Source organism: Microtus ochrogaster, linkage group LG8 (genome assembly GCF_000317375.1).
Source record: "Microtus ochrogaster isolate Prairie Vole_2 linkage group LG8, MicOch1.0, whole genome shotgun sequence".
NCBI classification, from domain to species: domain Eukaryota; kingdom Metazoa; phylum Chordata; class Mammalia; order Rodentia; family Cricetidae; genus Microtus; species Microtus ochrogaster.
In genome coordinates this window covers 16,139,460-16,153,901 of record NC_022033.1, presented here as the reverse complement: position 1 = coordinate 16,153,901, position 14,442 = coordinate 16,139,460, and the positions used below count along the sequence as shown (strand labels likewise).

The following is a 14,442-nucleotide window of genomic DNA, read 5'->3' as shown; positions in this document are numbered from 1 at the left end:
GAGAGAGAGTTTAAGTGATTCAATGGAAAAACCAAAGTAAAGTCCACAGACAAAAAGAAAATAAAGAATATAAAGTATATTTCAAAAGAAATAGCAGAAAAGCATTCACACTGCGAAATAAAAAAATGACAAACCCAAGAAAAAAATGTTTCTGTTTTGACAATAAATATAAATGGGTTAAAATAGAGGAAAACACCCAGACTGTCTAAATAATCAAAGTCTAATTGTATGCATAAGATAAACACCTAAGGCAGAATAACTCAGTAACCTTACAAATAACATGTGGAACAAAGACACAATAAGGAAAATACAAGCGAACAGAAAACAGTTGTTACAAAAAATAATGGGATTGTTTCAAAGTAGATTTTTAGCCAAACTGAAAAATATAACCATTAAGTAGACTAAATTGGCCATTAAAAATTGTATTCTAAGTCCCTCAAGACAAGAGACTTGAAAGGAAAATAATGATGGGATCTAAAGATTTTGATCTATTTCTTGGTCAATCAAATAGATCAATCAATAGAAAAACCAATACGGCAACTACATTTTTTTCCTAAATGTATTACTAAATATTTTGAGAAATCAAAATTTCTGTTCAAATGCTCATGGATTTATAAAGTGATCATAAGCTAAATTATAGTGTAACACTAATAAGTCTCCCAATGAATAAAATTTGTATAGGTTTGGTTTTATATGTTTTTGAAAGCAAATTTCCCAAAACTAGAAAATAATAACAACCCTAAAAATCAAGTTCTTAAATTATACAATGCATATTAATAACTAGGCTGTCAGAGTATGTTTCTTATATTAACAAGAGTCTGAAAAAACTCAAAAGTCAAATGACAACCTGAGAACAAGACATGCAATATTTATGCCAGTTAAAAGAAGCATATCCTTGTTATTTGGGGAGTTCCAAAGAATTATTGATAGCCAAGAAAAGAAATGATTAGTCTTCCTCCATGACCCTCCCCCAAAAATCTGGCAAGTAATTTCAGTAGGAAAATCACAAAGGATAAAATAGGAGTGAGTGCAAATCTCTTAAGTGTCATGGAAGATGTTCAGAGGTGTTCCAGAAGACCCCTGCTGGGTTGAGTGGCAGTGACTGCACCACAGCTCTGCATTGGGATGGGAGGTGTCAATCACTGGCTAGGTCTTAGCCAGGGCCATTTTCTAAGGACAGGTACCACAAAGGAGAATGTCAATCTCCTGTAAAAGGAAAGGTCCATCTAGGAGCTGTGAACAGAAAAATGATGGCCAACTTTGGTCATGAAAACGAGAGAAGTGATGGAGGGAGACAGGAGTGGAGATCTGAGAATACTCCAGAGGTGGATGTCTCCAAGGAGCAGGGAGGGAGGCGGTGCAGCTGGGTGGAATACTGCAGTTGGCCACATGCCCAGAAGGGCAGAGGACACTCAGAGAAGCAGGGACCCTGGATGAAAGACCATAGTGGAAGGCCTGGTCCCAGTATCTCAAGCTCTGTGAAGGACATCCCTCAGCCTCAAGGCTGCTGCAAGGACTCTGCTGTCAACTACAATTGTCTAGAGCCTAAAGCCCTGCTGGAGAGCAGCTGATGCAGATATGGAGAGGAGGCATATGCAGGCCAGTTCAAACCTGCCTCTGTGCAGAGTCCAAGCCTGGAAGCAACTCCAAGGAGAGACTTAGAGAGGATTACCCTAAACTACAATAAATCGTAATGCATATGTTCGGGGAAGGATGTGAACATATCGGGTCACGGATTAAGAGACCAAAGATTCCTCTCTGATCTTCTGCAATCCTTCTGCAGAAAACACAGCAAAAGCTTCCAAGGGGTGCAAACATGTCTTGAAGGATAGGAGGAAAATATTGGCTCCTCGGGGTTCCTCTTAGGAAGAGTGCTCTATGGGAAGATGGCTTAAAGTACAATTAAGGGACATTCTTTCCCACTCCCTCAGAGGAACACTCCTGGCAAAACAGAAAGAGTTAGCGTGTGGGCCAGGAGATAGGGTGGGAGTCAAGAGCTAGCGTGTGGGCCAGGAGATAGGGTGGCAGTCAAGAGCTAGCGTGTGGGCCAGGAGATAGGGTGGCAGTCAAAGGGTGAGAGGGAGGGTGCACAGGTGTGACAAAACCTCCTGAATCGTCACTGTCGATGCTAAACCTTCAGTGCCAGGAGCCAGGTAGATCCTGAGAAAGGGACTGAGCTCTGAGGAGACTTCCACCAGTCAGGTGAGTCCTTCATTTCAAGGGTCTATGGACACTGCTCAGGGCTGAATAAAAGGCCATTTTACTAAGGCAGGAAACAGAGAGAAGAGCAGGCAGGTGGCTGAAAAATTAGTAACAGTGTTATTTTTTCCCTAAATATTAGGGTAGAAAAGTTCAGAGCCACTAAAATATGAAAACGAATTGATATTACCTGGAAAGTTGCATAGACCAGAAGCACAAAAATTCAGTCATTAAACCAGCATTCCAGGGCAGGGAGACAGGGATGGGGTGGAATGTGTGGCCAGCAAAGGGATTTTTCTCACCTGGGGCCCTGCTGAAGGCCCAGCCATCAAAAGTCCAATAACATGAAAGATGACATTTTTGTTTATTACAGAGCTAAAGTCAATTTTAGGACTGTGAAATATGACTTCAATAAATGAATACACAAACCCATAAGGTCCAAAGCCCAGCAATGGTGAAATCTGAATTTGACTCTATCCACAGGATCTATCCGCAGGACTGAAGCCTGAAGTCTTTGCTCACATCTTTGAGTCTCTTGAGGGTTCCCTTTCTTCTTAGTCTACCCCGACCGTGTGTATTTGAGCATTTGGATCTGGGCAGACACAGGAATTTAGGCGTCTGTGTGTGCTCAACTGTGCTAGTGGTCACGTGAGGGCCCAGAAATGGCTGAGTGTACACAGGGGTAACATGCTTTTTCCAGCACGGCTCTCAACACATGAGTGATTTGTCCTCACACCTCAGAGCCAAGGGAATGTGAGGGTGATGAAAGCTGTTTGGAAGTCTCTGGGCAAGGCTACCTACTTAAGAAAAATCCCAGAGGCCACAGAAGAGAAGCCCACCAACGCAGTGTTGTTCTTCAGGGATGGCTTCCTCCCTTTCCTTCTTTTCCCTCTATTTCTGTTCCTTCCTCCTTCCAATCACTTCAAACCTGACATGCCTCTCCATATATGATCTACTTTACATTACAGAGAGACCACTTCTGGTACCCACCTGTTCCTCTTTCTATCTTACATGTGAGACAATTGGAACCCTATATGATAGATGATGGGGCACAACCAACATCACATAGTTAGAGAACAGCAGGTTTCCAGAGTAGATATAATGCGTCCTCAAAACAGAAGATGCAGAGCTTGGAGCTAGAGAACTCAGTCAGAATTATAGGAAATGTGATTTACTAATAATGTCTCCTATGCTAGAAGGCTAGAGCTGCTGCCAGCCAAAACAGGGAGCTTCTGTACAAATACACGGGATACAGAAATAGGCCTACCACAGGGCCAGGGAGATGGGAGCTCATCAAATATCCTTTCTTCCCCAATCTCCATCAAAGAGCAGGGCAAATGGAGGGATGGTCCCTTTTCTGGGTCAACTGTCCTGTTTAGTATACTTCAAGTCGTGACCCTCTCCTGCTCCTACTCACAGTAGGCTCTAAAAAAGGTTGTCTGATTGAAGCCTAAGGCCTCAGTGGGAGTGTTTGTGAGTTTGTGGAGATAGCAGATGTTCACACTCAGTGGTACACTGGGAACACTACAGACCAGAGATTTCAATTGTGGCTGGAGATGTGTCGATGCTTTTCTATGTGCTGCTGAACTTCATGGTGCATCTCAGCCTCATTCACTTCAGAGTGCAGCAGACTAAGGCCCAGGAATCAAAACTCAGCCATCAGCCATTGTTACATGTAAAACTTTATTGGATCAGCTACATTTATTCATTTACATATTGTGAATGTCTGCATTCATGGTGCAACAACAGAGTTAGGTAGTGATAACAGACACTTAAGGCCCACCAAGCTAAAACATTTTCTATCTGGTGCACAAAAGGGATAAGCCAAAACCACTTGTGCCAACAAACATGCTCTAAATCTCTATAGACTGTGTAATTTAGCAATCCCAAATGGTCTCCATGATGCACAAGAATTCACCAAGATAAGGGGATAAACCTTGGCTGTCTCAGATAAATCAGGAAGCTGAGATACCACTCTCTAGGATATTACCTCTATGCTATGATGTTCACATGCTGAAGTCAGGTAAAGGTCAAACTTCCATTGCAGACAGTAGATTAAATACTAATATACAGATTTCTTTCTGGCTCCCTAGAATCCTACTTGACTGGCTCTATTTCCTAAATAAAGATACCACAGAGTTTTCCCAAATCCTGGACCATTTCACCTTCACCAAAGAGCATCTCACAAAACAATTAATACAAGTTCTTCCTAAGATAGGAAAAAGAATTCCCCTCATCCATAAAACTGTGCCAGTACAAAACTGGGGGGTGACATCCCAAGGGCAACTTAGATACCCAGCATGCACTGAAACAACCTATGTCACATGGGTATTTTATAATGTAAATTAGTAATAAAAGCTAAGCTGCACTGGTCAGATATAATACACAGCCTTAATTTATGCCACACCTTGTGAAAATGAGTAAAATGTACAGTCCAGGTATCTGTGCACTTGACTCTGGTGCACAAGGAAGAGAGCCTATGCTGGGTGTGACTTACAAAGCACACAGTGAATGCAAATGTTATAACCTTGTGAATTGAAAATACTGTGAACTCTGAAACATAGCTGACACCGTGAAGCCAGAGCAAGGTTTGTGGACCTGGTACTACTTAAAAACCTCTTTGCAAGGGGAGAAAAGACAAAGAACTAAGGAGGCCAAAGGCACCTTTCTCAAGACATCTACAATAAAAAAAAAAAGTCCCAGTGTTAATGATACACATGTTAAAACCATTATATTCTCTTTTTAGCTACTTTTCTTGATAAGACATTACTGCTCTCACAGAGGGAGTAGGTGCTTTACCTGATACAAAATGAGTACAGTCCACACTCATTACCAGACAGCCAGGCTCTGCCTGACTCACCTCTGAATTTCTAAAAGGCTATTTTGTGCTGCACCTGTAACATAGCACTCAATAAATGGTAGGCATCATCACCATCATCACCATCATCACCATCATCATCATTATCATCATCATTATCACCATCCCCTCAGCATCACCATCGTGACCATCATCATTCTCTCCCCCTCCAATCCTAGAGGAATTACAGGAAAGGCCTAACAGAGGACAATGCAGTCACTCTAAAAACAAATCACAAGCCACTGGAGATAAAATGGGAAATAGATGTGGCAAAAATCTAGGCTAAGTATTGAAGGTAATTGAGTATTAAATGCTGATTTTTAGTTGCCAAAGCAAAGAAGAAATAGGGCTGAAACTGCCTCATTAACGTAAACAAGCCAGCTCAGGAGAGAACTCAGTTTCTGAACACCGACTGGCTGAAAGAACTGCAAACTGGGTGTGAAACTCAGGGCCATCTAGGAAGCCCTGGCCACTCATCTGCATCCCCAGAGCCATCTAGGAAGCCCTGGCCACTCATCTGCCACCCCTGGGTCTATCTTCTGCTTCAGACACCAGAAATCATCTCCAAAACACAGATTGGTGGCCCTTCCTTCCTTGAGAACTTTCATCATTGGGAATGGGAACTGAGAGGGTGTACAAGGGAGTTTGGGAGATGAAGGAAATGTTCTAAAAATGGATGATTGTGGTAAATACAGAACACAGTAGCTTTTACTTAGAAAAGGCGCTAGAGTGCACACGTAAACACACGTCAATTCCATGATATGGAAATTTTAACTAATGATTTTTTTTAAGGAAAATTTCTCAATAATTTCGACTAACACCTGTCTGGAGCTGTACCCTTGCAAACACTCTGGGGAGTCGTGTGGGTCTGTACCATTTGTCTTCATCCACAGTGAGATAAGTAGGGCAGGTAAGAATGGGGTTCCAAGCAGACATAACAATCTGGCATCACAACGACATAGTTTAATGTGTCTTCTAGAAGTATTGGTCGGCAATGAATTAGGAAAACGTGGTCCTTCCTTCCCAACTGGAAGTTTGTGAAGCACTGCTCTAAGATGGGCCTGGCCTTCAAACCCCCATGACATATACATGTTCTATAAGAGACATCCCTGTATGTCTCTTCTGCAAGACATCCTTAAAGGACTTAGTTTCTGTTGAGCATGATTATGTACATTTGAATTCCAGCACTTGGGAATCTAAGGCAAGAGGATTGATATAAGTTCAAAGCCAGCCAGAGATGTATTGTGAGTTCCAGGATATGCTGGATTATAGTGTGAGACCCTGTCCCAAAATGGGGGTGGGTGGGAGGACAACCACCAAAAACAAACAATAATAAGGAAACCAAACAGAAAGAAAGAAAGAAAGAAAGAAAGAAAGAAAGAAAGAAAGAAAATGTAGTTTTCAGATTCCTCAAAATCTCTCACTCTCTCATGCTCTGTGTCCTGCATCTCTTTCCCAGATATTTCAGATGTCTTCCCCTCCCTTTCCAATCTACCTGAATTCAACCTTCCAAATCAGGCCCAGCTGTCTTCTCATCGTAGACACTACCCTATTGCCCCCTCAACCAAATAACCTGCACCTGACTAGTCAGCTTACCTCTCCTGACCTCAACCTTATCATGTGTGGAATGCAGTGGTTAGTTTACAAGAGGCTCCAGGGTCTGCATGTCCCCACATGAACCCTGCTATGCTGCCACTGCTTATCGACACATCGGTCCCCTCCTGATGACCTCCAGGGAGGCAGGGGCTATGCTGGGTCCCCTCTGCATCCCTGGAAAAGTGTCTTCAGCAGGAGCTGAATGAGGAAACAAATCAGGTCCTTTCTAGATCTACCCACTCAAGGAACGGCAAGGGGTATAAAGATACGTAAGCATTAGCTACTAGAAAGAGAGCAAGGTTAAGTGACATACCTGGTAGAAATGAGGCCAGAAGGTGCTGATGGCAAGCTCTGCCTTCACCCAGCCCTCGGTGACAACCCCAGACACGTTCCAGACAGGGTTCCCTTGGGGACCACCGTTCACCTTCACGTAGACATTCAAGGCTCCCGGGCTGGAGCGATCTCGGCTGGAGAAGTAGTAGTGGAAGTCAATGCAGTGGGTGTCATTCTCCTTCAGGGTCGGCAGAAGAAGATGCGCTTTCTGGCCGGAAGCCCTTCCGGAGCTGTTCACCATCATGAAGGAGCCTAGAGACCCACAGTGGGCAGCAGACAGAGACAAAGAGAGGAAATGCCCTCTGAAAACGTGTCACATCCATACATGGTACCTAATAGGGAGGCTGGAAATAAAGTCCCACTTCAGCGACAGGTTAGGGTGACTCTGAGAAAGCCACATCATGAGAAGGATTTCCATAACTGGGGCTAAAATCCCTCCTCATGGTAGCACTGGAAGAATGAGGAGATCAGGAGATCAATGGTCCTATGCAGGGAGCATTTCTACCTGGTAGATCGCTTATCTCTAAGTGCAGAACCTTAAAGGAGGCAAGGGATTAAAAGCCTCAGAAGGGAGTCAACCACAGTCCCTACAGGTAACATGGGATGGGAACTAACCTCACCTAAGGGAGGGTTTGTCTCAGCTGAGGCAGAAACTCTGTAATATGGGAGGGTCCTGTATATGGACAGACTCCATCTGCACTCAGCATGGGAGACTCCATATTAAAGGAGACTATATACAAATAGAGCATATCTGTGGAAGAAATATAGCCCTCCCAAAAGTATGAGAACCAACTCTAAGATGCTCAAGGAGGAATGCGAAGTGAGTAGCACTTGTAGACCCATACTAACAGTAGGTATCTATTGGTAGAACATATAACTCCTAATAACTATAACTGTCTCTAAGAATATCAAGGCTGTGCCATAGACCTGAGCGAGCCTCTTTCCAGCTGCCATGACAAACTGAAATTGTCTACTGTTCCATATCCCTCTCTGGATCCATGTCCTTTGGCACTGACTTTACAGTTCCCTCTGCGCAACCAGAGGCTATCTCTTGACACCGGGCTCCATTATGTGACTTGTTAATACAAGCCACACAGGTGTTAAAAGGTGCCATTCTAGACAGGCTTGTCTTCTGTCACTACTATTTTGGTGATAAGAAGCTGATGTCAAGATTAAGAATTAACATACACAGGAAGCCCCACCACTTGAAAACAAGGAGCACAGCCATGTGGCCAACATATCTAGCCCACATCAGTCAACCTGCAGTCGATGCATGGATCTGTGAGGATAAGAATCAATGCCCACTGCTGTTTGCCACCGCTTTCCTCCTGAGTGTTCCTACAACATTGCTGTGACAGCGGCTAATTGATAAAGCTTCCCGAGAACAAGATGCAGATCCATCACAATGAAGAGGCACATCTCAGCTCGTTATGCAACAGATTTTTATAACGAGTGAAATTTGTGCAAAATGGAATCAACCGCCCAGGGACAAAGTGAGTCCCTGCAGGTGGCTCCTCAAAGGCTGCACCAACTGGGATATCAAAGGGCATTTCCCAACTGAGGAGGAAGGCTGAACCCTGCAACTTAAAAGTCTTATGATTCTCCGGAATAAAACGCACCATAAAACACAGTAGATAAACTCCACTAATGCTGGGATAAATGTTTTCTATTCTGAAATCCAGAATTGCTTTGAAACCTTATTGTGACCACTAAAATCTTCATTCTGAATGAAATCTTAAGACCCCTTATCCCCAGGCGAAATGAGCTGCTTCGGCAGCCATAACTCGCCTCGCTCACCCTGATACCAGAAAGACTAAGGAGCTGCAAGGTAATAAGGCTGTGCCATCCATATCTTGTTGGGGTTGTAGGCAATACAGACCATTTGCACCTTGTCTCCTGGGTTCTGAACCAATTTACAAGTGGACACAGAAAGGAGATTATATTTAAAACCTCCATACAATCGTCCACAAAGCTGGATTAAAGAAAATATCAGTCTTGAAGATAAATTAGGCTTCAACCACTCCTCACATTCAAGCATTAAAAAAAAAAATAACCAGATGCCCTGAAATCATCCCTAACTCAATCCAGATTCCTGGGGGGGGGGGATAGCTATTCTTCAGGGAGATGACTGAGGGCAATAGAATAAGCTCATATTAAAATAAACAAACAAAAACTCAACAAGGAAGCCAAATAACAAGGACAGAGAAAACCGTGGTCAGATTTTCAACAATCTACCAATCAGAAAACTTCCCCAGCTCCTGGGTTACTATCCAGCAGAAGAGGAACAAGAGTGGCCAGTAATGTAAAGAACCCTCCTTCATGACCTGGCAAGAACGGAGGCAAAGTAGAAAGATGTGTCCCTATTACAGATGATATCTGGTTATCAAAGGCCCCCAATGAGCTAGCCAGGAATAAACCACTAAAGGGGGGCCTGAGGCTCATAGGTAAGACTGAGTCAGCATCCATACCTGCCCTTGCTAGTCTGCATGCAGGCTCCTCACGGGTCTCCTTGACAGAGGGCTGATGGCCCACAAGTGCCACAAAGAGTGGTGGGTTCTCTTTGCCAGTGAGCAACCATGCATCTCCCAGGAGGAGAGGCAGCCCGAGAGGTGAAATATGCTGAACTCTCTCCATCCCGGGTCGCATGATGGCTTCTGGATACACTCAGCTCCTGTTCCCCTGCCAATCTATACCACTGCACATGTACCTGCCTCTTCTTACGCTCTGCAGCAGAGAAAACTAGGGAAAGTTCCTTCCAGAAGCTCATGTCCACATTCCTCTTCTTCCTAGCTTCAGTAGCTGAGCAAGCCTGCAGAGAACGTGGCATTTATCCTACTTAATACAGCCTAACACAACTCTGGACACAGAAATACTGTTCAGTGGGGCTACAGAACTCTTTTCCAAAGAAGTCCGGGTATGGTGTGCACCTGGTCCATGCTTAATCCTTAACAGCTGGCTCCCTCCCATGCTCACATCCATCCTTCATTATCTTCTCTTCCTAACAGATGGCCCTTCATTCACAGCCTCAGCATTCCAAGAGTTTGGAAGCCATGAGAATCTCAGACCCCTGCATGCCTCTGCAGCCTGCGCCTACATTTCTATCAGAGCCCCGGTGATGGTGCACACAGACATGAAAGTATGGGGGTGACTGGTCCCTTCTCTAATCCTAACCACACTGAATTCTCAGGATTTCGAGAATCCAGGAGATGGTAGAGCCCCAGTGAAAGAGCCAGAGTAGCCACGACTACACTGTAGGTCAACTACCTGACAGGAGCCTCATTTTGGACACAAAGGGGTTCTTTAGAAGGAATACACTATAATTGGGTTACGAAGCCAATGAAATTTTGAGGTTTATCTTTCCACAGCAGCGTCATGATTTGGGCTCCTCAGAAAAACCACCCATTATCTCTCTCCAGCCCCTTTATTAAAGGAACTGAAAGCATAAAGCAAAGTTACAAGATGCTTCAAGTCAGGATGCCCATAAGAGAAGCAACCCTGGGTGGTTTGAATTAGAAGGAAAGGCGCAAAGGCACAGAGGCGGAAGCCACAACAGCCAGAGAAGCAGGAGTAGTGTCTTCCGGGACATGGGATAATGTCCTGGTGGCCCTCTCCATGACAGGTCTTGTCACACCCTCCAGGAAAGCAAGAAGCCATATCTCTGAGTCCTTTGAGACCAGGCCTGCCATTTCTAAGATTATTCAAGTGTTCTGCAGCGGCGCAGTGGGGCCCTCTTTGATCAACAGGTTGGCATAATTAATATCATCCCAAGGCTGTCGGTTTCCTAGAGATCAAAAATGAGGCAGTCATTATGCCCAGATCAGTCAAAAAAAACAAGAAAGAGGAAGACTGTAAATACAGTCTTTTCCTTTGCTCTAAAAAAAGGAAAGTACCAATGTGATAAGGAACATAAAACAGCATTAGTTTTCTCATAGTTATTATACACAACACTGAAAATCGTGGAATTAAACCAGGAAGTACTCTCTGGCTAGCCATAAATTTTGTGTTTTCCCTCTCCGTGCATAATAATGCCTTGATAAGCGCCCTGTTACTGATGTGTCTGCCACACAGATACCCTTTTTGGAGGCACCGCGCTTCTCAGAAGCAGATGGCGGCTATTGTGTTTACACATGAGCACCTCAGCATTGCATTTCCTCACATCGGCCGTAAAAAGAAAGTCCTAATTGAGTTTTTAATGGCTTTGCACGTTGTTCATTAAGATTACATGAGTGTGCTTGGGCGACTGGCAACCGAGGGTCTGCAGCTCTGAGAACAAGAACACGAGGGGTCCCTGAAGACAGGTGGGCTGCCAGCTTCGAGCGCCAGGACCTGTGAAGGGAGAAAGGATAGAGGCAGATGCCCAAGAGCTGCTGAAAGCCAAGCAGCTGGAGCAGCGCGGAAAGGGTGCTGGATCTTCACCAGACATCTAGCTTTCCTTCCGGGTCTTTTGTTCGCTAGAAATGCGACTCTGAGAAAGTCCTCAGCCCTCAGCGGCCTCATCTGTACAATGGGACGTGCAAAGTGACATGGAAGTTTGATATTCATTTCAGTGAATACTGAAGCATGAACACTCCTTGACTTGGTGAAGGTGGCTTTGACAGCAGATAGCAAGTCGCCGGTGACACTAACCCACAGAGTGACACTGAGAATGCCCTACACACCAGGAATTGGTTTAAAAACCATTTAGCAGCACCATCTGGGGAAACACACCTGGAGCTGTACGGTGGAAGGAAGTCAGCAACTCAGAGTCACAGGCTTTGCTGAGTCATGTGACCTTGGACAAGCCACTTGCTTCGCACTATGTGACTTTATAAACTCATGAGGTTGGACAGAAAGCTCATCAACACCTCTTTTCCCTGGACCGTGTCAAGCAGGTCTCTTGAACTCTCTCAGCTTCTGTCTCCTCCTCTTTCAACACAGCCATAAAAGCCATTTTGCACTGTATTCACAAGGATTGTCTGAAATGCTAAAACCACACTTCGGCAGGGCGGTGGCTTCTGAGGGCCTCAATCTTAGCTTCTTTCCTAGCTTTCCCACTGTCCCAGATCCATAGAGCAGGGAGGGCTTACCACACTTGAGAGAAATTAGCAGGGACTCGGAGGCTATGGACAAGGCTTGCTGTGCAATCATGAAGACTGGAGTCTGGATCCCCAGCTCCTGTGTGCCTGCCTGTAATCCCAGTGCTGGGAAGGTAGAGACATGAAAGCTTGCAGGCCAGTCAGTCTCAAGGCTCAGTGAGAGACTCTGCCTCAAAAAATAAAGTGCAGGATAATAGAAGAAGGTATGTAATGTTGACCTCTGGCTTTCACATGTGCAGACACACATACACACACATGAATGCATACAAACATATATACCTTTAAAAAGAAGAAAAAGAAAACAGTAACTAGCCTATTGAGAAACAGAATAAAATACATTGCCCCACCCCTACTCTCTACAGCTGATCAGGCATCAAGGTCTTGGGGAACCTGCTCCTTAACTTCTCAGATCACCCACCTTTCTCCCCAACCGCAGCCTAACAGGCCAGCCAGCAAGCAGCATTCCTTCAGGATTTCTGCCTCAAATTCCTGGAACTCAGGACCGCGAGGGGTGCACCCACACACTGAGACAATGGGGATGTTCTACTAGGAACTCACCAGGGCCAGCTGGCCTGGGTCTGAAAGGGCCTGGGATAAAACCGGACTTGCTGAACATAGCGGACAATGAGGACTACTGAGAACTCAAGAACAATGGCAATGGGTTTCTGATCCTACTGCTCGTGCAGGCTTTGGGAGGGCCTGAGCAGTTTGGATGCTCAACTTATTAAACCTGGATGGAGGTGGGCGGTCCTCGGACTTCCCACAGGTCAGGGAACCCTGATGGCTCTTCAAGCTGATGAGGGAGAGGGACTTGATCGGGGGAGGGGGAGGGAAGGTGGTGGCGGGGAGGAGGCAGAAATCCTCAATAAATAAATAAATAAACAAACAAACAAACAAACAAACAAATTCCTGTTTGACTTCCTGTTCTGGCTTCCCTTGATGATGTGCTGTGACAGGAAGTATAGGCTAAATAAACATGTTCCTCTCCAAATTCACTTCAAGCAATAGTACTTTAATCATAGTGCCAGAAAAGAAATTAGAACAACACCCAAGTATCCCTCATGCCCACGCTATCTAAGCCATCAGACTCTGCAAATCTCACTCACCCTGTGTGGTGGTCACACATGCCCAGAGCGCAGTTACTCCTGTGCCATGGTCCCTACACACAGCAACACATGAGTCTACTGTAGCTGTTTTGGATGAGGCTGATTTAAAAGTTCAAAGTGAATGAGATTAAGCTGTCTGGTCACAAAACAATGGGGGAATGATGAGGAACAAAACAGTAAAAAGCACAATATTCTGTCAAGCTTGAAGACACATGGACAAGAGAACCACTTAACGTAACTAGCATTGCCATGAAAACTTCTCGCCATTAAGCTGATCAAAAACAAAACAGTAAACCAATAGCCACAGTCACAAACATATCGTTCAGTATTACCCATGTTATCTGGGAAAGCAATCTGATTACCACGTGTCAAAAAAGGGTGGAGGGGGGAGAAAGTGGCTTCTTTTTTAATATACCAGAAAATGGGGGATGGTGTTAATTACAGCTTAATGGATGCATAATATGCATTTAAAATAAGGAAAATAGATCCTGGAATTTCAAAGGAACTGCACATTGTGAATATTTTGTCAGTCAATTTGTGCGAACAAGTCATAAGTATTTCTGTAATCATCCATTCAGACCAGCGAGCTGGGATTCATACATTTCATATGCAAATTCGTTAAGGCAATTTCCTAAGAAACTGTTATCTGATAATCCATGTAGGTGTGGATAATGTTTAAAAATGGAGTGCATCTAGGTGATTGGATTTCGTGTGTGACAGGAGGGGTTCCCCACTCCCCATGCTCTGTGCCCTGACTCAAGCATACTCAGGCTCAGGATTCATAGGCACTTGGGCTTTTTGCCAAATTCCAAAAGGCTAGGATACCCTTACCACTCTCCCTCTGAGACGGGGTTAAGGAAGAAGGGAACAAACTAAAGAAAAGAGGGCAAAGGAAAAGTAGATGAGGAGAGGAAGAGGGCTGGGAGGGATGACAAGGAGCTATGAAGAGGTCTGAGTCAGGAAGAATAAGGCATGTGAAGGGTAGAACACAGATCCAGGGTTGGGAGAATAAGAGAAAGAGCTGTCACTGGTCAGAGCGAAGCATGAAGCACATATATAAAGCCTCTTAAGAAACTTACAACTTCCCCCATCCAATAAACACACACACACACACACACACACACACACACACACACACACACACACCTTCACAAAAACTAAAGCAGGAGTCACTGGTGAGCCAGGAAATATGGCTAACTAGGCTGTTCTTCTGGGTTCCCTGTGAGGAAGAAAAGGGCAATCTCCATTAACCTATTCTCTCTCTGTGTCTCTCTCT

General features: G+C 44.6%; 1 protein-coding gene across 13 annotated transcripts in view; it reads right to left on the bottom strand.

Moving 5' to 3' along the window:
• Ptprt (protein tyrosine phosphatase, receptor type T) overlaps positions 1–14,442 on the bottom strand; it is a 1,084,941-nt gene that overhangs the window by 722,273 nt on the left and 348,226 nt on the right. For all 13 annotated transcript variants that reach the window (XM_026787014.1, XM_026787020.1, XM_026787015.1 and 10 more), the window contains exon 3: positions 6,966–7,237. In XM_026787014.1, coding sequence (XP_026642815.1) covers positions 6,966–7,237 — 272 coding nt within the window. The remainder of the gene's footprint in view (positions 1–6,965; positions 7,238–14,442) is intronic.